Below are 22370 nucleotides of genomic sequence, written 5' to 3'. Positions count from 1 at the left end.
AGTACATTTAATCAGGCTTTGATATAAACCAGGCTGCTTGCTCTCTGCAGGCTGCAAAGGGAGCAGGTGACATTCTGCAGGATGCAACTGGGGTGCTGCTAAATATTTTGCTAAAATGCTCCCTTAGGAATGCACGATGATGAAAGAATAATAAAATCCCCCAACATGAGAGAATGGGTGGTGAAAATGTCAGAAATCACAGAAATGGCAACACTGACCTGATGGTCAGAGAAAAAAAAACCAAAACAAATATTTTTCTGAAAGACTGGAAACCATACATGGACATTTTGCTAAAAGAAGAAAGAAGCAAGAATTTCTAGATTTGAAGATGAAGAAAGACATGGATTAACCGAGGATATGAAGGGACTTGTATAACATCTAAGAGGGAGGAGGGATAATAAGATTATACAGGTAGTCCTCGATTTATGACCACAATTGAGGCCAAATGTTGGGGATGCCGCAACAGCCTTACGTGTGAAAAATGGTCATAACTCACTTTTTTCAGTGAGGTCGTAACTTTGAAGGTCACTAAATGAACTGTTGTAAGTTGAGGACTACCTGTAATCATCTGTTCTGCTTGCTGTGGTGCCTGATTGGTGGAAATATCCCCATTATTTTACCCCTTCCACTCATGCCATTCACTTTCTGTAGATGGATCTTAGTGAACACATTGTTTTCACTGAGTATTGCATGTCTTCAGTGACAATGCCATCTTCTTGTTCCGCCTTCTTTTCAGTTTCTGATGTTGCTTCACTGATAAATAGGGGAGAAATTGGTACCGTAGGAGAGAAATGAATCCACCTACCACTTTCTCGGTACCACTTTACTGCAGAGCCAATCCTCATAAACTGAGACAGCAAAGGACATTCTCAATGTCTGGCACTTTTGTCAAGTATTCTGTCAGTTCATTGGTTTGGGGGGGATCGGGGTTGGGGTGGGGGACAAAGAAGCTGAATATAGTTAAAAGCTGGCATGGCAGCAGTAGCTACGTAATGGCAACAAAGGGGAGGAAATACTCTAAAGATGGTGAAAAGCTAAAAAAAATTAATTTCTACCTTTTGTAAGCAAGCTCCCTAAATATTTTCTTAAAGCAGGCAAGGAATTATGACAGGTTTTCAAAGGCTACAACTCTTAGAAGACAAAGGCGGGAAAATCTTCCAAATACAGACAGCCTCAGTTTTTGGATGAGTCACTGCCCCTTCCATGGATCATAGGATGCCATAATACCGTTACAGTGAAGAGAGGGAGATATGGAGTTATAAACAATTGTGATAGATTTTTGCATTAGTAGTTATTATAGATGTGTTGTTTCAAGGAAGGAAACGCTGCTACACAAATGGCAGGCTATTATTGGTGTTTCCAAGAGTTATCTGTGTTCTCACGGAAGAGAATTCGTGGTTCAGGCTGCCTCCCATCTCCCAGCATCCCAACTGCAGCTACCATGCAGAATTGTAAGCATTTCAGAGGTTAAAGGGTGGAATTGGGTGGGAAGTGTCACCATGATGTGCTGAGAAACATAAGGAAATGCTAATACAGTAACATATCCTTTTTAATATATACTATTTCCACTCAAATTCTGGTCAGAAAAGGCAAGCTTTCTTTGCTTAATAGTTCTTTTTTAACTATAAATTCACAAAGATATAAATATGCTTCTTGCCTAACCTGAGCTTTTTATTGCTATCACAAGCTGGGCTGAAGCTTATCTTTCTTTCTCTTTTGATTTGAAGCATAATCCAGGTGTGGTTTCTTAGCTCTCAGCACCATCTTGTGGTCTACCTAGAACATTGCATGTATTTTCATGAATTGCTTTTAAAATACAATTGGTTGGTAGGGTACTGTATGGGTATATCCTATACATACACAATCTTTTGAAATAAAATTTGATCTTTTTTGAAATAAAATTTGATTTTGTCAATCTCTTATGAGATTAATCTACCTCTCAAATGGTAGGGAGAGAGTGTGAAACCCTAGCTGTATGCATCTATGCTACAAGGTAAGGAGGTTGCATCATATGAATTCTTTCTCTCTTTCTCCATTTTAACCTTTTTATTGCTACGAAAGGCAGCATAGGTAGTGAGAACCTTATGTCTCTCACATACTGGGATTAGGGGAAGGGGGCCAGATGAGGTGCCACTGGAAGACAGGTAGTGGCAGCAACGCTGTCACTAATCTAGAGTTGGGGTACAGATCTTGATGTTCCAGAAAGTTTCGGAGAGAGAAAGTTGAAAAGTCTGGCATCCTAAATTTTGATCCAACACTTCACCATCATCGCCGTTATCAACACCCCCACCTTTTGCCACAGCCATCCTTGATCAAACAAACACATGAAACTTATTATCTCAAAAAGAATTTATTCTGTCAAATGCCTTTGATCAGATTGTACTCTGTGATCACAATCTGAAGAGCACAAGCAGATGAAGAAACTGATTTGCAGATGGTAAATTCAGTTGGTGGTACAATAAATTCACAGTTTACAAGTAGCTGTCCAGTAATGCAAGTTTTTTCCACGGCAATGATTTCGCCAGCCATCCCTAGAGGACAAAATTAAGAAAAGGGAAAAGAAAATACAGCTATGTGGAAATTAAAAACAAAAGGCAGTGAAATGACAATGGAAGTAGATAACCGTTAAGTAGCTCATGGTCTTTCTTCCATACTGTATAAACTTAGAGTGCTCCCTACCCATCTCTGAGTCAACAGAGAATATTCCACCATGAAATATGTTGTCCCCATTATGAATCCCTCTTCTGGTTGTGTCTGAAATCACTGCCTGCCCCCTGACTTTCCTTTGAAAGAAATACTATACCTCTCTCTCCCTCTCCCCCGCCCCCCTCTGTCTGGGAACAAGATGAAAGCATTATGATGAGGACTCTTCAGAAAAAGATGTTGCAGGGGCATGTCTGAGCCAGAATTGGGTGTAAATGGGGAAAAGCTCAAATTGTATTCGATGTGTGACTGGATGGCTGTGTGAAGGGAGGTAGGCAAAGCCGATGAAAGATAAATTTAACTCCTTACCAGGCTTCCAAACCATCTGGACCTGCTACAGCTCTCTTGACACAAAGTATATCATCGATGATTTCATCGCCCACCAAATCTAGTGAGTAAACAGGAATTAATTGGGGCATGGAATAGAATGGGACATATTTGAATAAAACAGCCAACGGACTTAACCACTCTTCACACTGAGCTAGTCAACCTTTGTTTTTTAAGAGATTAGAATCCAAACCTTCTCCAGTAAGGGAGATGCTCTTAAATTGGAGATGCCCTGGATTGATGGTGGGACTTTTAGCATGGCAATAAAAAATTAAAATGCATGCCTGCTTTAATTGGATGACAATTACAGTAGAAATGCCGCATTCGTCAGGACAAGTAAAATATCCTGTTCTCTAAAATACCTTCTTAAGGATTTAAGAAACAATAAACCTTGAAGCTCAACCAGTGGTGAAATCCAAATTTTTTTTTATTACCGGTTCTGTGGGCATGGCTTGGTGGGCATGGTGTGGCTTGGTGGGCATGGCACGGGAAGCATACTGCAAAATCTCCATTCCCACCCCTCTCCAGGGGAAGGATACTGCAAAATCTCCATTCCCACCCCACTCTGGGGTCAGCCAGAGGTGGTATTTGCCGGTTCTCCAAACTGCTCAAAATTTCTGCTACCGGTTCTCCAGAACCTGTCAGAACCTGCTGGATTTCACCCCTGAGCTCAAACATATATATTTAGATGGCTAAGGAACATTAAGACTGGGATAAAAACCTGTTTCAGACTTGCAAGTTTCTCTTATAGTGGTGATGTTAGTATTCATGACTGATACTTCCTCTCTGGACTATCTCAAAAAGCTGACATCAGTCTTGCAAATCTCTTTTGTTTAAACAAAAAACATAAAGTTTCTTCCCACCTCACTCTCTCTGCCTGCTGGTGGGGAGTGGCCATGATTGGCAACACTAATGGGTAACCTGTGGGGTAGGCCAAATGGTATAACCTTCTCCACAAAAGTATTAAAAACGAAGAATCTGGCTATATTAACCCCTTGCAGTAGGAGACCTGAGATGGATTCATAAATGACAGAATCAATAGCACCCAGCTGGCAAAACATGAATCTCTTTCCCAGTTTAAATGGACTTTTCAGTAGCACAGGACTACAGCCCTAGTACTATTTTTAAAAGTACTATTTTTAAAATACAGATTTAGCACTAAAAAAAAACCCTAGGACTCTAAAAAGTGCAGTAACTCCATGAATATGGGATGTTCGATGTGTATATATAAGGAATCTAAGTAATTGCATGTCTGTCATTGATTTGTTAGTCCTGCTTTATAGGGTCACTACTTCAACCTAGGAATGGGGAAGAAATTGGTTGATTTTCCATTTGAAGGCATATTTTTCCAGTTTTATGACTTCCAACTACTATATAATTTAAATGTTCACTTGCATACTTCTAAACTTTATAATGGAGGTCATTAATATATGGGGGTGGGTGTTTTATATTGATAAATGTACAAAATACGTAGGCTGAAAGTAATGTACATGCAACATTTGTGAAAAGTAAATATGTTTAATGAATAGCTGTGGAATGCCTTGGTGCTCTCTGAGCTTGGTTGTTTGCTTATAGACATTCCATTATCTGACTAGATAACATCATCCATGTTAGTGAATGAGGAGTTTGTTCTCTGTTTATTCACAGTAGCCTACCCTGTCAGTGTTGCTGGCTACTAGGGAGAATGTGTTCTGGTCTTTTTGTTTCTCTCTTAGCCTTTTTAATTGGAGCCGTGGTGAGCTACTGGTTAGAATGCAGTATTAGCAGGCTAATTCTGCCCACTGCCAGGAGTTCGATCCTCACCGGCTCAAGGGTGACTCAGCCTTCCAGCCTTCCGAGGTCACTAAAATGAGGACCCAGATTGTTAGGAAACAATATGTTGACATTGTAAACCATTCAGAGAGTGCTGTAAAGCAGCAGTCGCCAACCTTTGCAGCTTTGTGGATCAGCAGTGGCAGGGGTGGGGGGGCAAAGGAATGGTTTCATGCGTGTACCTACCACAGACACAAATGGAGCTTCTGTGGCCCATTTCCCAACTGGCTGAAACCTGGTACTCTGTTTCCCCCAAAATAAGATATCCCCTGATAATAAGCTTAATTGGGTTTTTGAGGGCATGGCAATAAGGCCAAGCATTTATTTCAGGGTTCAAAAAAATATAAGACAGGGTCATATTTTCAGGGAAACGTGGGTAGCTGCAAGAGCACTCACTCAACACTGAGATCTGTAAAGGTGTCGCTTGTGGAGTGTGAAGTCTGGCATTTAGAGACAGCAACTGATTTCTTTGCCATCCTGTTCCTCCATTACAAAGAAAATATAAAAAGTACCCTAAGCCAGGGGTCTCCAACTTTGGCAACTTTAAGCCTGGAGGACTTCAACTCCCAGAATTCCCCAGCCAGCTTTGCAAAGCTTTGCAAAGCTGGCTGGGGAATTCTGGGAGTTGAAGTCCTCCAGGCTTAAAGTTGCCAAGGTTGGAGACCTCTGTTCTAAGCCTTTCTATTACAGAACTCACTGCTAAAGCTTAGCGACACAGGATAGGCATTTCAGACACAAGACAGTTGAAATGGTCAACCTATGCCTACAGCTAGTCCTCAACTTACAACAATTCATTTAATGAACGCTCAAAGCTAGAAGGGCACTGAAAAAAAGTGACTCATGACCATTTTTCCACACTTACAACTGTTGTAGCATCCTCATGGCCATATGATCAAAATTCAGATGCTGGGCAACGGATTCATATTTATGACGGTTGCAGTGTCCCGCGGTCACCTGAACCCCTTTTGTGACCTTCTCACAAGCAAAGTTAATGGGGAAACCAGATACACTTAATAACAGTTTGACTAATTTAACAACTGCAGTGATTCACTTAATAACTGTGGCAAAGCAGGTCATAAAATGGGGCAAACTGACTTAACAAATGTTTCACTTAGCAACAAAAACTTTGGGCCCAATTGTGGTCGTAAGTCGAGGACTACCTATATTGCTCTCTTCTTGGCTAATTGGAACCGGACTGTGATATCATGTTATCTTGCCAGTACACTTTTGGTGCAAGCAGGCCTTGTGGGATATCAGTTCTTGGAGAACTTGTATGGACATTTTGTTCTAATTCTACCAGGTCTAGTTGCAAAAAATCCACATGACTTTACTATAGTAGTAAAGATTTTTGCCATTCAGATCTACTCTGTCCGCCATGTTTCCCCACTCAATTAATAGGACAGAACTGAGTGCTGTCAGAATCATTGGCAAGAAGATTTGACTCGGTTAATAGCTGACTGGGGGATATATATGTTGTGGGAACAGAACCATTGTGCAAATACAGTCTAAGTCATGGAGAAGTATATAAGTCTAAGTGCTATTGCTATTGTCTTTTTTGAATGGTGAATAAATGTGATTTATCTCTATGCGTCTATTGATGGCTGATTTATCTGAGTGCCAAGCTTTCAGGACATTGCTATCATTTTTAGATTTGGCTTGGTGTAGGATGCTCATAGTTTCCCAGTTGAAACTATGGTTGAATCTGTTCCATGTGTTGTGAAATTAATCATGTCTCCTGCCTGCTAGTTGGTGTTCATGGATGCTCTCTGCTAGTCTTCTGCCTGTTTGTCATACAGCATATAGTGGCTGTTCCAGTCCTTACACTGTATGTTGTAGATGCTTTTTCTTCTCAGGCTACTGGGTCTTTTGTCAGGCACAGTAATTAAACATCTGCAAGAAAACAACCAAGCTCAGAGAGCAGCAAGGACCCCACAGTTCAGTCTTGAGCTACCTATATTCTCTTTAATAAAAAGCTTTGAATGATTAACAAAAATGAGAAAAAGAAATCCAGACCCAGCTCCAATGTTCTCTCTTTATAAACTGGACTTTAACACAAATATTTTAGAAGGAACACTTACCACGACAAGATAAGCTGCAGAGGTTCCTTGAAGTGCTGTGGTGGTCAGCACACCAGGAGCGACTGTTGATCTGGAAAAGGCCATATTCTGAAGTACCATCAATGTTATGGGTCACCTTAGCTGTGTTGAAACCACTTGCATAATATGCCAAGCAGACCCCTGAAGGGAGAAAATGATGTACAGATTGACATCCGTGTGAAAGTTTTGTTCAGAAAAGAAGCAGATAAGAAATAAGATCATGCCAAGAAATAAAACCGGCAGATTATTTGCAGGCAGATTATTAGCATTACATGATGAATCCAGTTTGCCTAAGGCTTGAATGGCAATAGCACACAGGGTAGCTGGTGGCATATAGGTGTTGTGGCCCGTCAGCAGCCCGTGCAGCTAGTAGCTGATTCCGACAGCGAGGAGACTGGTGTGGTGTCGCACCAGCAGCCTGTGCAGCTGGCACTCGAGTCAGACAATGAGGAGGCTGGTGAAGATGTGGTGCCAGAGGCAGGGATTCAGCCAGGGCCTTCAGAACCTCCAGAGGTTCCCTTAAGTGAAGAGGACGAAGAGGAGGAGCCTCTTCTCGATGCATGGGCGTGCAGAGCTGCCAAAAGGCAGGAGTGGCTCCTCAGGAGGAGGTCTCCTCGAGAGTAAGGCTTGGGGCTAATTGGCCACTCCCTTAGCCTATTTAAGGAGGAACGCCGACTGAAGCAATTTGCAGGGAACAACTTCGTTCACATACCTTCATGTCTTGTCTTGCTTATCTTATCAGCTTCCTGCAAATTACTTCTGGGCATTCTGCCAACCACAGTAAGCTTTCAATATTATTCTTTGAATTTTTGACAGCTGTTAATGCAATTAATTAACAGCCGATGTTGTAAAAAACTGATTTGTTTAGTAAACTAAGGTTTGAACGGACTTTGTGTGTGCTGCGTTCTTTAGGGTCCGTAGTTGGGGCAGAATCATATGTGAAGATATGTGCTTGCTTGTATGCTTGTAGTAAAATACAGAAATTAGTCCTGGAAGATCAATTTGGAAAGGAACTTTAGTGGGATACAGGTCGTCCTTGACTTACAACAGTTCATTTAGTGACCTTTCAAAGTTACAACAGCACTGAAAAAAGTGACTTATGACCGTTTTTCACAAGACTGTTGCCGCATCCCCATGATCACATGATCAAAATTCAGATGCTTGGCAAATGATTCATATTTATGATGGTTGCAGTATCCTGGGGGTCATGGGATTACCTTTTGCGACCTTCTGACAAGCAAAGTCAATGGGGAAGCCAGATTCATTTAACGACCATGTTACTAACTTAACCACTGCAGTGATTCACTTAACAACTGTGGCAAAGAAAGTCATAAGAATGGGGCAAAACTCACTTCACAAATGTCTCACTTAGCAACAGAAATTTGGGGCTCTCTTGTGGTCGTAAATTGAGGACTACTTGTATATTCATTTTCTCAAGTTAAATGCAAAATAATCTCATGCATAGAAAAGAATTTGGTATTCTACATCATTATTCATTTTACAAGGGATTTTTTTTAGTAAATACAAGTAGAATACAAAAGCTTAACATGGAATATAGATTAAACAAATGCTCTCCAAGAGAGGAAAAGAACATTATTTGAAAAAGTTAAAACAAGTTATAATTTGCCTACAAGAGACACATATTAGGAAAAAAGAAATAAAATATTTGATTTATAAATATTTGGGTGAAGAATTTATCTCAGCAACAGCAAAAAAGAAAAAAGAAAGAAATGGAGTTGTTTTGTGTATAAAGGCCCAATTAAAATAAAAAATTGTATTGACTGTTGGCCAGAGAGGATTTGTTAGGTTGGAAGCTAATTTGCATGAGACTAAGACTTTGATATGGTATTGGGAATCTATGTTCTAAATGAGAATAAATTACTGTTCTGTAAAGAACCTATGAAGAGACAAATAGGTTTCTCTTATGATGATGATTGATGGGGGATTGGAATAGACAGATTTTCTTCGCGATCCTGTTGCAAACTGGTAGTAAAGGTAAGTAGAACCCATCCCTGATTTGGTGCAGTGGTTAGAATGCAGTACTGCGGGCTAACTGAGAATTGCCAGGAGTTCAATCCTGACTGGCTCAAGGTTGACTCAGCCTTCCATCCTTCCAAGGTCGGTAAAATGAGGACCCAGATTGTTGGGGGCAATATGCTGACTCGGTAAACTGCTCAGAGGGGGCTGTAAAGCACTGTGAAGCGGTATATAAGTCTACGTGCTATTACTATTTCTAATCCACATATCCATGTAATCCAGGCCAACAAAGAGACTGGATGCATCACATTGCTACAGATGTTATTAGCATTCTTCAATCTGTTGCATCTAAGTTAAAGCCTGTCCTAGGTCTGAGGATCCTTTACCAACTTCAGCATAATATAATATATCCAACTCTGTCACTAATGTTAGACAGGTCATGTTCCTTTTCCTTTTGGGTAAAGGGGTTGGATAAAATGGCCATCTTGACCCTATAGTTCCATTAGTGGCTATTACAAGTATGGAAATATATAGAAAAGTGTATACCGGTATATGCTATATCTATAAAAATAAACATCTGATTATAAATTATGCAAAAACAAAAAATAAAGTTTTCCAATAGCAGCTGAATGCACAAATGAACAGTTAATAAATATATAAACAAAGAGGTAAATCAGTATAAGTATATAGATGTTATTTTTCAAACAATATGGGATTTTATTATTTATGTGTTAAATTTATTTGCTGCCTATCTCGCTGTGGGGCTACTCTAATTAAAGGCTCAAATTAATTTTGCTGCCTCAAAGGCAAACAACAGGACCGCAGCCAGTCTAGATTTTTACAGAACACAAGGAGGGAAATTTGGTCTGGCAACAATTAAATTATTTCAAGCCAAACCAATAGCACAAATGATACAATTGGATCTACCTTGACATCTTACATGAATGATTCCAATCAGCTTTCCTTAGGGACCTAATAAGTGTTATCAGATGCAAAGCTATTGTAATCTTGAGGCTAGAAAGAGGCTTACCAACTGTTCAGGGCTAGTCCAGAACACTAACAATTTGGTTCATAGTTACATCAATTCCCAGTAGATTATTTCCACTGTTGTTAAAATATAAAGACAACTGGCAATTAGTTTGCGGGGGGGGGGGGGGGGGAGCACATTACCTATAGTTTCTCACCTGAATGTCTAAGCCAATTGGGTTATAAGAATTCCATGTGAATATTTTAAGAAGGGATCATTGATATGTAGCACCATAAAGTGATAACCTAAGCCCCACTTTTACTGCTGATTAGCAAAAGGTACCAAAGGTGCCCCAACCAATTACTTACAACATTCTATTCTTTATAAATATTTTTTAAAATTTATTGTTAAACTTCTATCACCCAGCCTTCTCTGTGGGGGCACCTGCTATCTGGAATGAGCTCCCCCCGGAGATATGAAGGATCCCAGATTTACGCCGTGCCCTCAAGACCTTTTTATTCCAACAGGCTGGCCTGGCCTGGCCTAACCTCCCTTTTTAATTGTAAATTTTAAATTTGTCTAAAACTATAGGGGTGTTTTAATCTGTTCCGGGCCAAATTTATTTAATTAGGTTTTTATACTGTTTTAAAATTTTGTAATCTGTGTGTTTTATCTCTTGGCTGTTCACTGCCCTGAGTCCTTCAGGAGTAGGGCGGTATATAAATCTAATAAAATAAAAAAAAATAAAAATCCCGCCAAGGGAGCTCTATATAAATGAGCCTTGCACTAGCTGACTCCTGCACAGTGTGGGCACGTGAAAAAGTTCCAGAATCAAACACAGCACTTGAAAAGAGCTGGAAGAATGCAGGATTCAGAGCCATTTATATTCTTGCGTCAGGCTTTCTACAGTCTGTTCTAAAACGAGTACTATGAGCAGGTTCAGCAAAACCAGTATGTTCTTTTTTGTCACCCTTTCAGACAGAAAGCTGTGATCGGGATTTTAAAAAAGAACAGTCAGGACACTCCATGGAGGCTACTCACAGTCATCCAAAGTGTAGCCCTCGTGCCCCTCCATTCCCCAGCGTCGCATTACTGATGCCAGTTCACAACGACTGAAGATCTTGCCATAGACTTTCACCACGAGGCAGGTCAACAAAGCTAACCACAGGCAGAGGCCTTTCATCGCTCCTCAACGATGTGCTTCTGCTAACTCCGGTACCCTAAAAATGGGAGGGGGGCTTTCCCAGGCTGACAGTTCTACAAGAGAAGAGAAACATCTAGAGACAAACTGTTGATGAGAAGGTTGCATTTTGATATGGAGAGTTGCTTTTGTACAACGGGAAGCAAGAGCACAGTGCAAAGGCACACACAATGGAAGTGCAAATGGCATAACCCAAGGGTCTGCAACCTTAAACACTCAAAGAATCATTTGGACCTGTTTCCCACAGAAAAGAAAACACCGGGAGCCACAAAACCCTTCTCGTGCCTGACTATTTCTTGAGCGGCCACAAAACTAGCATATGTAGTTGAATTAAACGTTGTCTTCTTCTGAAACTTTTCTTTTCTTGGATTTATCCATGGTTGGCCTACCGGGGGTTAAAAAGCTCAATAAATTGCATGCCGGTGGGTGTCGCACATTGGCGGTTGTGGCACATATTTTGAGTGACAGGGAGTCGCAGCAGAGGGGTGAAAGACCCACATGCAGCTCCAGAGCCGCAGGTTGCTGACCCCTGGCAGAGTCAAATGTTCTTGACTTGTGGATTGTGGAAAGAGTGGTCAGCTCATGAAACACTTGAAAGTATTTATTTAAGAGACACATATATAGGGAAGAGGCTCAAGTCTTGCTTGGTTTCTGTACCAAAAATGCATTGACCTATTAACAGCACTCAACCTAGTGCTGGAATAGTTTCTAGGTTGATTTACTCAGAATGTCACTTATACCCTCATGACCTCCCATCTGGACTACTACAATACACTCTACATAGGGCAGCCTTTGAAAAACATTTGGAAACTAATTGGTGCAGAATGCAGCTGCATGAATAGTAAATTATGTCAGTTACTTGACATACGTAACATCACCACTATGTGCACAGCCCCATTGCGAACTGGTAGTAAAGGTAAGTAGAACCCATTCCTGTATGTGCGTGGGTGTGAGTGTGTGTGCAGTGGTGGGATTCAAATAATTTAACAACCGGTTCTCTGCCCTAATGACTGGCTGGATGGATGTGGCCATGGTGGGCATGGCCAGGGGGCATGACAAGCAGCACTCGGCCTCCTGCAGCCTCCTGGGAGCAAAAACGGGCCACGGGGGGGGGGGCACTGCACCACCATCCTGCGCCCCATTTTGGGCCTAGTAGGCCTCCCTGCACTTACCTGGGAGCCAAAATGGGGTGCGTGGGGATTCCTGGAAGAGGTGGGATGGGACCAGTAATTTAACTATCTTTGCAGGTTTGGTTTGGTTTGCCCAAACTGGCTGAATCCCACCACTGTGTGGGTATAAAACATGAAGGGATTTGGAGGCTAAATCCTACAAATAGTAGTTTAAGAAGTTGGTATGTTTAACTTATAGAAGAGAAGATTGAGGGGAGACATGACAAGTCTTCCGATACATGAAAGGATGTCCCAGGAAAGAGAGAGTAGATTTATTCTCCCTAGCACCTGATAATAAAACAAGAACCAATGGGTAAAAGCTTTATAGTGAGAGATTCAAATATAACCTAAGGATGAATTTGTGACATAAAGCTCCATTGTGCATAGGGCTCCAATGAATTCATGGATCTGTTGAGCGTGACCTAATCAGCAGTGTTCTTAGTTACAGTCATCAAACAAAGGATTTCAGGGAGCAACTCTCAGTACAAGGCTAAAAGAAACAGATTCATGCACTTCAGGATCTGACTAGGAGACCTTTCAGATTCAAATGCTGGCCTACCCTAGCCCATTTCAGATATATCTTAAATGTTCATAAGATTTATACATTGGTTTACTTGGGTATGATGAATATCATTCTATGTTATGGTCTACTGATCATGCTCCCAGTCAGTTCCATAGAGAAATAAGGTAGAAACAGTACTACATGATAACTCAGGAGAAATAAACTGCCCTCTGCTTATGATGTGGAAAATACAATTATATACAGATATCATACGTCCCATCAGCACTCGATGATCAACATGTACAGAGATCATAGGTACAAATAAATAAACAATACTCTCAGTTCAGTTTGGGGTGTATGGCTGTATAATCACTCGCTGTACAGTCTCTGTGAATGGGCATTCAGAAGTATGCCTACCTATGCTCTTCCAGGTGTTGTTGGCCTCCATCTGCCCTCAGCTCCAACAAATGGTGAGGGATACTGTGTTTCCAAACTTAATTGACTATACAGGTACGTCTCACACTTAAAAAGGTAGAAAGAGCTGCTCAACAGAAGTGATTTAAGCAGATCCTACAGCAGGCAATTTATATTTTAAGCTAGTCCTCTGGCTTCTGATGCAGGGCAACAACCCAATAATTTTCACCGTCTCAGGAGGACAAAGAATTGAGGAAGGCTTATCTCTTACCTCAGCCCCAGAGTTCAAAATGATTAACCGTAAGTAAATAGCTTGCCTCATGCAGGTCAAGTCCAAGCAAATATCAAGTTAGCATAGCAGCCAGGTAAAATGAAAGAAAGAAGCATTCAGGGTATTATCCTTTGTGGGTGCCAAGTCAAAAGCTCTAGAAAATTCTGAGTGACAACTGACAAAGTGAGGCTTCAACTTTCGAGCTTGAATTTCTCCTGATCACAACAAAGTTCTTAATTGGCCCAGCAAGACACACTTGCCAATGTACCCCATGAAGATATGGCAGTTCACCTGACTTCTAGAACCTCAACTCTTGAGGTCATCCTTTGATGTCATAGCCTCTATCTGCTCTCAGCCTCAAGCCCAACCTCTTGGAATGGGAAATGGTATTCTCATCTCGTCATATTCATGCAATGGCAGTTGTTCCTAATTTTATCTCTCCTCTAAAAATCCATCTTCTTTGATGAATGAAGCCAGCCCTGAATTATTTGACTGGCTGGTTGGTTGATTGATTAATTGATTGGCTGGTTGATTGGTTGGTTGATTTAGAAGATGCTCAGTTCTAAAATGTCTACAGATGGTTCACACTTAAAACAGGAAAACAATAAAAAACCTCAGAATCTAGACAGACTACCCAACAGCCAGCCAAATAGGGCTCCACAAGCACCCTACCTCAAGGCTTAGGAGCATCTGGGTTTTCAACAACTTGCAGAACATCATCAAAATGGAATGATATGCATTTCTGGGGGAACCTTACCATATAGACAGAAATCATCAGAGATGGGTAGTCCCTCAAGTAACCTGGCCAATGCCATGAAGAGCTTATAACTTATACAAGCTTATACTCTGAAGTCTATCAAAACCCTACTAGCAATAGGACTAGTCAGGGCTATGGAAAAGTGGTATCACATGGGCATATTGAAGCATGACCAACACTGCCTGTATTATGGGCTATTTGCAGCTTTTGAATGGCCTTCAACAGCAACCCCATGTGTAATGCACTGCAGTAGTCAAACCATGAAGTAACTAGGGTATGAATGACCATCTGAAGGGCCTCCCAATCCAGGAATGGTTGCAACTACCACATTAACTAAAGCTTTGTAAAGGATCTCTTCATCACAGCTTTCACCATTCTTTAAGCAAGAGTTGTGAATCCAAGATGCCCCCCCCACCAGACTGAGCACCTGTATTAACCCCATCTAAGACAGAAAATCCCCAGGTTCAAGGGACCCAAAATCCACAATCACTCCATCTTGGCAGGATTGAGCTTGAGTCTGCTCCTCCCCATCCAGATTCACCCAGACTTCAGACACTGAGATTGGACACTGATAGCATCAGTTGGCCAGCTCAGATTCAAAATATACAATGGGGAATCCTCCACCTATTGATGATACCAGACCCCAAACTGATGGATGACCTCATTCATATGATGCAGATGATAAAAAGGAGAGAAGAGACTACCAAGTTCCGAGACACCCTGCAAATGGCTCTGTAATACAAGATGCTAGATTGCAACTGCACCTTCTATTCAAATTTCAGCACATGATCTCATGTTTAGCAGAAAGGACAGAAAAGGATTGGCACATTCAGTTATATGTGCATATTTTTCACTTTCAAACAAACACAACCACCAGATGTGCAGAGGTCATGAGTGTAGCCTTCTATGTTTACCATCTACATGTAAATTAGAATCTATTTTCTGGCTTCTGGAAGGCCACTGAACATAATGAGATACGGACACAGCTGTGATAGTTTCCCCCACCCACCCCATAGCCCATCGTTCCCCTTCGCAACTCACCACATTCCAACAATTGTAGGGGTAAAGGCATACAACGGAATTGAAACAGCTTCTAGCCTCTTCTATTTATGTTGACCCTATGAATGAAATCTTGCCTTTTTGAAGAACTGGGAGCTCTTTCACACTCCTGTTCTATGTTACTGGAATATCCTGGGCAGCCAAAGAACAGATATAAGCAAAACCAATCTGGCTGAGTAAGACATAAAAACCACTGCTGGAACTCATTCCATAGCCAGAAAGCATTACCCACAAATCTGGACTAATTGAGAATTCCACACTCGCACATCTATACATCCACCCTCCACATCCACACAGCTGCTAGACCTGTTTGCTTCCATCTTGCCCTTTTGTGCCTGGATTTGTTCTTAAGCTGCGCAATTGTTGATATTAAAGCCCTGCAGAATAACAAGGGCTGGACCGCTGGGGACATACCGCCTCTATGTGGGATATCCAGAATCTGAATGTGGTGAGTGTTGAGGCCATGAATTAAACTCAAACGGCAGAAGTAGGAGGTGGTGATGTAGGCAGGGTCTTGTTTTGAGACTGGGTAGTTCTGCTATTTCAAGGGATTTGCCCTGACAATAGACAGCCATGATTGCTGGAACCTTATCTCAGTCCTGGGCTGCCACCCACAGAGGGGCCTCCAATGCACTGTTAGGCAGGGAAACTGTTCCCAAAGTGATTGGCATGCCTCAGTGCTCCCAGATCAATCAGAGAATGTTGTAGAAATGGTAAGAAAACACACTCACACCAGCCTAGCCTTAACAGAGGGTTGCAATAAACACTTAACAAAGACCTGGCCTCCAGAAGGAATTATTGGGAATTTTAGCTGAGCAAGACTCATCTAAAGCACCTGTGCACTTCTGTTGTCTGTGTAAAGGACAGCTATCTTTGGATGCTTTCATAGGTACACAAACCAACCTGCCAAGCTGCAGCCATGCCCAGATTTCAAATACTTCATGCTTCTTAGTCTTGCTTTATTCCTTCCCTTTGTTGAACATCTCCACCACTGAATGATGCCCTCCAGGCCAAGAAACAGGAGGCATCTAGTAAAGCTGCAAGATGCCCTGACACACCCCCACCCAGTCAGGTGAAAAAAGTGACGTCAGCCTTCACTTATAAGTTTGGGAATGGGGAGCACTGAAGATCTTAAAGGAAATGGAGGATGGACAAGCAGGCAAGAGGAAGAGTGTGGGGTTCACTGCAGCATATCCTGAGAGAGCTGGTGAGTTGAAGAACTTTGGTCTACAGGCAACAGGGATATTCAAAGGGCACCTAGATGCAAAGCAGATTGAGTAGAAGAGGGTGGGTTGAAGAAAAGGTCAACTAACAAGTTAGAGAAAGGTTGCTGTGTGAAAAAGGTTTCAGGGTTGTACTTATTGGGAGCCAGCACATTGCTGATCCATTCCCAAATGAGAGATCATGGGAGTTAGTAGTTAGGATTCATGAACATGTTCAGGATAGATTGAGAAATGCTTTTTTTCCTTAACCACTGGGGTTGAAATTGTTTTCAATTCTGTGCTTTGGTTCTTTATGAAATTAACCATGCTTGCTGTGCTTTTTTAATTTACTTCCTCCCTTCTCTTCCCTTCCCTTCCCTTCTTTCTTTCTCTCCTTCCCTCCCTTCCCATTTAATCTCCCCAAGATATGGCACAGCAAAAATATGCCAGGAAATTACATTACCTAAATTTTAAGCAGGCCATTTTGGCTATCTGGTCCACTCTTTCCTCAGAGCAGAATTCCAAATTAAAGCATTCCTATATTTCTTCTAATGCAAAAATTGACTTGGACAGAATAACACAATAAAAAGGCATATCCAGGCACTACCTGAAGTTTTGATTGCTTCTGTCCCCTGAGTCCAACTCTACAAATCTTGCAGCCTGATTCACTGCACAAGACCCCCAGATATAGTGTCTCTTGCATCTGCCTCCAGTCTTTCTCTTTGCACTGCAATGGTGGGGGCAGGAGGGGGGGGAACCCACACTCTATAGGGCTGTGTACCACTGTGTGACCTCTTAGTTGCTAGAAAAGGGCTTTCTCAGACTTTTGGAGGAGCAGGGTTGGTTAATCTGGGATTCCTGTATTCAAGACAGAACCGTGGCCCTGCTTGGTGTGGTTTGACTGGCAGTTCTGTTAAACTGGGCAACTTTCTTACATCCTCAATAAAAACATGGCCCTGGGTGGAGGGAAGGAGGACTTTTTTCCCCCATCACAGAAGGCCTCCTCAACCAGAAGATAGTAGGGGGAGACTGAAAGTGCTTAGAAGATTTATAATCCTCAGAACAGGTCCTCCCCAAACTGAGGGATGCACACTTCTTAATGAGAAAGGTCTTTGGCTTCAAATCTGGATGCTCAAATTCCTCAACACTGTGGGCCCAAATTAATTAGTTTCTCAGGCAAGGCCATTGTGTTGTCTTGACTCTCACGATCTCAAATTCTCTCAGAAAGTGGGAGCTGAAGTATCATATTTCCCAAGCTTAATCCTAGCTATTTTGGTGAGATGGAACTGAGAAAGAAAAATACTATTTCTATCACAGGATTTCATTATCAATATACCACAGTGTCTGATGCTGCCAGCTGCCAGCATTAAAAAACATTAAAATATAAAATGTTCAGCCAAAAATACATAACATGTTGGCTTTTCTTAAGAGGTATTTTGCTGTGCTAAACAGTGCCAGTGAAAGTAAGTTATCCCTTCATAGACAATCCTAGGAACTTAACACCACAGGTGATTCACTCAATACTGTTTCTTTAAACCAATGGTCTTCAAAGAGGGAAACAATAGCATCCAGGGGTCTGCAAGACATTATGTTAGAATGCAGAAAGAAAACATTAATTTATCTAAAAAAAAATAAAGATATTAAGGTATACCAATATAGAGAATATTTAAAATGTAGCATTTGTATCTTGAGGACATGTTTTATAATGTACATATTAGTACACTATAACATGTATATAATTTATACATGAATATATAGTACATATATGTGGGCAGGGGCCCATGTTCAACACATCATTACTGTTGGATAGTTTTTCACTATAAGGGTGTGCAACCAAAAGAATTGTGAGGACATTCTAGACAATAACTTTATTATGTGAGAGGCTGATTCTCAGTGGGTGTAGGGAAGAAGGTCCCCATCCAACTTAGAGAAGGTGGTTCCCTAACAAGTTTTTATGGCTTCTTTCAAAAACCGAAAGGGAAAGCAAAGTGGACCAGCAGTAGTGCTACAGAGGGTCATTTTCTTTCTTTCTTTTTCCATTTTTAAAAAATGCTTCTCTGTTCCAAAACCATCCACAAGTGCTTCCTCTTCTTCTTGCAGCATTCTGAAGGGCACATGCAGCCCACAATCTCATATCTGAAATTCCCCCTTTATCCTCACATTGTGTTTAAACAGACCAAGTAGCTATATTGGCTCAAGTGTAAATTTAGTTAATGATGCATGTGTGGCTTAGATTGAGAGATTAATCCAGCCCCATAGCATGGTTTATGAGTCAAACTATCTGGCATAATTAAAAAATGGAGTAACATGTGTGGCAGGGAATAGCATTGGAAGAATCTGAAGCAAAACAAGATAAAATGGGATGGGATTGGATTGGATTGGATTGGATTGGATGGGATGGGAGAGATAGGAGGGGGGGGGGAAGTATTTTATTTCTTGCTGCAACTGCTGAGTTCCTAATTGCCTTCTCATACCATTGCTTCTTTATTATTGTAAAAAGCAGCCTTCAGATACTGTTATGTGTGTCTATATAGATTATGGGACTGTGGGGTTCAGCTGCCCCTTCATAAAGTACCTTTTCTTAAGTGCTGTTAGGCTTCCCTAAATTTTTCATCATTATCACAATACTTTAATCAATCCCCTTTAGTACCTTTCAGATCCTGCATAATGTAGGAAGTTTTTTAAATGAGGTAGGTTTGCCCACAAATTAATGCTAGCATCGTATCAATGTACAATATACAAAAGGATTTGATATGCATGTAGTGTTTTAGTGATGGGCTGGTTTTTTGTTTTTGTACACCACTCAGAATCTGATGGACTGTGAGGTCTATAAATATGGTAAATAAATAAAGAAGTAGGGGGATATTCTGAATGGTATTACTAGCTTCTGGTTTGAGGAGGCCTGGGAAGACCTTTTCATGTTGATCCCCTGCTTCAGGTCTTTCTGATGACAGCAGCATTCCAAGTCAGGGGATTGCTATGCCAATTTCTTACAATCCCTGCTGCCCTTTATAGTACTGTACTGAAAATGGAAGTTCATTGAGCCAGATGCTAATGGAGAAACTTCATTTCTTCAGTGCCCAGTGGGGCTTTCTCCACTTGCATCTAATCAAGAAGACAAAACATGTCTACATCATCTTGTTTTGGCCACGTGCCCACGATGTTGCTTTCATCTCCATCCCTTGAGTGAGCAGACTTGAGTCAGCTTTCATTGTACCTGACTTAAAGTAAAAGACATTTCCATATCTTGAGGCTGCTCTTATTCTGACACCATAAAATGCTAGCCTCAAGTCAAGATATGTAAAATCTGCTAAGCTTCATTGTCCAGGACCTCTGAGGGAAGTCAGCAGACTGCAATGACCAAGAATTAATATGACAGGACCTAGCATTCATGGAATTAGTAGAAGCTGCTTTCATTAGAGAAAAGCCTTTCTAAACATTAACCTTCTCTTTTTTGTTGTTATTGTATTTTGGGGGGCAGGACTTTTTTTGAAATTAAACAATCAATTACCAAGAATAACTATGTAAATTGGGTTTTCCAGTGTTTACTTTTAGAAAACTAGTCATCTAGGTATAACTTTGTAAGCTGCCCTGAGTCTCCGGAGAAGAATGAATGAATGAATGAATGAATGAATGAACGAACAAACAAACAAACAAACAAACTGCTAAGAAGATGAGGCAAATGAAGGTCTAGACAAGGGCCTACCTTCATTATAAATCCATCTCCAAAACTGTTGTGCTCCTATTCCATGTGTTAATGAATGATACTCCTGGATATGGTATTAAGTACTGGTTACCACATTCACAAGAATGGGAATTATTCAGGCAATTGCAGCAGGCCATATTTAGAATATTTGAATATTCTGAATAGGAAATATTTAAATAGAGGTTCCTTGCAGATTAGAACAAGAAGACATCGTGGAATTTTCTTATTTCCTTCCAGATGTTGACGTTTCCCTCTATAAGAAATTCCCTGGCCTGGCTGGAGGCTCCCTGCTTTCTCCAGCAGTCCCTGACTCTCTGAATACAACTGCCATTCCTACCCGCCGTCGACACCGCACTACCTTCAGCCAGGACCAACTAGACCATCTGGAGACAGCTTTTGCAAAAAACCATTACCCTGATATTTATTGCCGAGAGGAACTGGCCAAGGCTACCAAACTCAATGAAGCTCGCATCCAGGTATCTGATCTATAGAACCAGAGAACTTCTGATTAATGGTCTACTAGACACATTAAACTAGCCCGAAAAGGCTTTTTAGAAATTGAGTAAATAAAGCAGCCATGGGTTGTCCCTTGCTTTATACCAAAGAATCTGTTTTCCATCAGGAGTGCTAATGGAAATTCATACTGGATAAAATTCACAGAACATGGACAGAACCATCTATTTCCCTCTAAAATATTTTCTGGCAACCCTTCCTCTTTTCCTCCTCAAATGGCTGTCAGACAAGCAAGGTATTGTGTTTGCTAGAGATGTGAGTTCATTGCCAATATGAGCCTGCTAGGACAAGGGCCACAAGAAACCGAGGCTCATTAATCATGTGCCCACCCGCTCACTGCCCATCCGTACTACATACCACCACAGGTTAAAGGATGTTTGATTTGTAACTATTTAATGCCATGTGCTTTCCTTTTATATTTTGAATTTTAAGTGAATTTATTGCCCAATAATATTTTAGTATTTTCTTAATCCTGAAATTTGGCATCTATTTAATCTTAAATATTCAGTACAGCATTCAGCATAAATTTGAGGCATTCACAATCTATGTGATGCAGTAACAGCTAAATCACTTACCAATCTGTTAAGGAGGATTTCAGCTGAGAATGCAAAATCCCAGTAGTTGCCAAGAACCTCCCTTGGCCCTTTAGACAAACATGGCTGTTATGCAATTTTGCCCTTACTATATTATTCATAATTGGCTTTTGCTCTGTCCTTGTCAGGTGTGGTTCCAGAACCGGCGGGCAAAGCAGCGAAAGCAAGAACGGGCCCTACCAAAGCCAACCACGCCTGCTGTTCTTTCTATCTGCCCCATTCCTGTACCTCCTCCTCGACAATACCAATATTCCCCCACACTTGGACCACAGTCTCATTTACCCCACTTCCCTTCCACCTACACTCTACCGCACCCCTCTCCTACTTCTGCCCCTTTTCCTTGTTCTGTCCCTCATCATCCTCAAAGCCTTCGTAGTCATGAAGACTGGTATAATTCACTGCGCACTTTCGGCTCTTCTACAGCTACTCCATCCACTTCTGTGCTCAATCTTGATTCCGGTGTACACTGGGACTAGAAGCTGTTTGCTCGCAGTAACTGAGGGGAAGTACAGTAGTGGAGGTCATGATAAAGATACCCAAAGGTGTCCTGTTCATTTTTTTCTGGCAAAGCTGTTTTCTAGGCATGTTTTCAGTCTCAAAGGGTTTGTGTTTCAAACATCTTTATTCTAATTTGACACAGAATAGAAACCAAAATCAGCTGGGCTGCAGATAACAAAACTTAAAACTCTTGAGGACCAATGTGTATAGCAATATCAAATTTTAACAAATAAATAATGAAACAAATGGGACTTTTGAATAAAATAATGTACAGGTAGTCCTCTATTTACAACCATTTGTTTAATGACTGTTCAAAGTTACAACAGCCTGAAAAAAGTGACTTATGACCTTTTTTCTCACTTATGACCATTCCAGCATCCCCATGGTCACATGATCAAAACTGGGATGTTTGCTAACTGGCATGTATTTAAGATGGTTGCAGTGACTTGGGGTCATGCAGTCACTTATTGTGTCTTTCTGACAAGCAAAGTCAATGGGGAAGGGAGATTCACTTAACAACCGTGTCACTTTAATAACTGAGTGATTCACTTAATAACTGTGGCAAAAAAGGACATAAAGTGGGGCAAAACTCACTTAACAACT

At 41.2% G+C, this 22370-nt stretch overlaps 2 protein-coding genes across 4 annotated transcripts; one reads left to right on the top strand and one right to left on the bottom strand.

The window, feature by feature from the left end:
• Nucleotides 1-2331: 2331 nt before the first annotated feature.
• Nucleotides 2332-13732, bottom strand: LOC117675413 (lysozyme C-like). 3 transcript variants are annotated; one of them, XM_034434001.3, is made up of 5 exons: nucleotides 13172-13732; nucleotides 10924-11139; nucleotides 6921-7079; nucleotides 3013-3091; nucleotides 2332-2531 (listed from the first exon to the last, which is right to left on the bottom strand). In XM_034434001.3, the coding sequence occupies exons 2-5, from the start codon at nucleotides 11063-11065 to the stop codon at nucleotides 2465-2467; spliced, it is 447 nt and encodes a 148-aa protein (XP_034289892.2). In that variant the 5' UTR covers nucleotides 11066-11139; nucleotides 13172-13732; the 3' UTR covers nucleotides 2332-2464. The 3 variants fall into 3 exon arrangements, with proteins under 3 accessions (XP_034289892.2, XP_034289891.2, XP_060539355.2); XM_034434000.3 differs by having other exon boundaries at nucleotides 13440-13726; XM_060683372.2 differs by having other exon boundaries at nucleotides 13486-13726.
• A 2663-nt stretch (nucleotides 13733-16395) lies between these two features.
• LOC117675353 (homeobox protein prophet of Pit-1-like) lies at nucleotides 16396-21745 on the top strand. Its single transcript, XM_034433896.3, has 3 exons — nucleotides 16396-16462; nucleotides 20401-20639; nucleotides 21398-21745. The coding sequence occupies exons 1-3, from the start codon at nucleotides 16396-16398 to the stop codon at nucleotides 21743-21745; spliced, it is 654 nt and encodes a 217-aa protein (XP_034289787.2).
• The last annotated feature ends 625 nt before the right edge of the window (nucleotides 21746-22370 follow it).

This window comes from Pantherophis guttatus, chromosome 2 (assembly GCF_059756535.1).
Source record: "Pantherophis guttatus breed Tessera chromosome 2, ASM5975653v1, whole genome shotgun sequence".
NCBI lineage: Eukaryota > Metazoa > Chordata > Lepidosauria > Squamata > Colubridae > Pantherophis > Pantherophis guttatus.
Note: the sequence above shows the minus strand (reverse complement) of the source record. Positions and strands in the feature narration are given on the sequence as shown.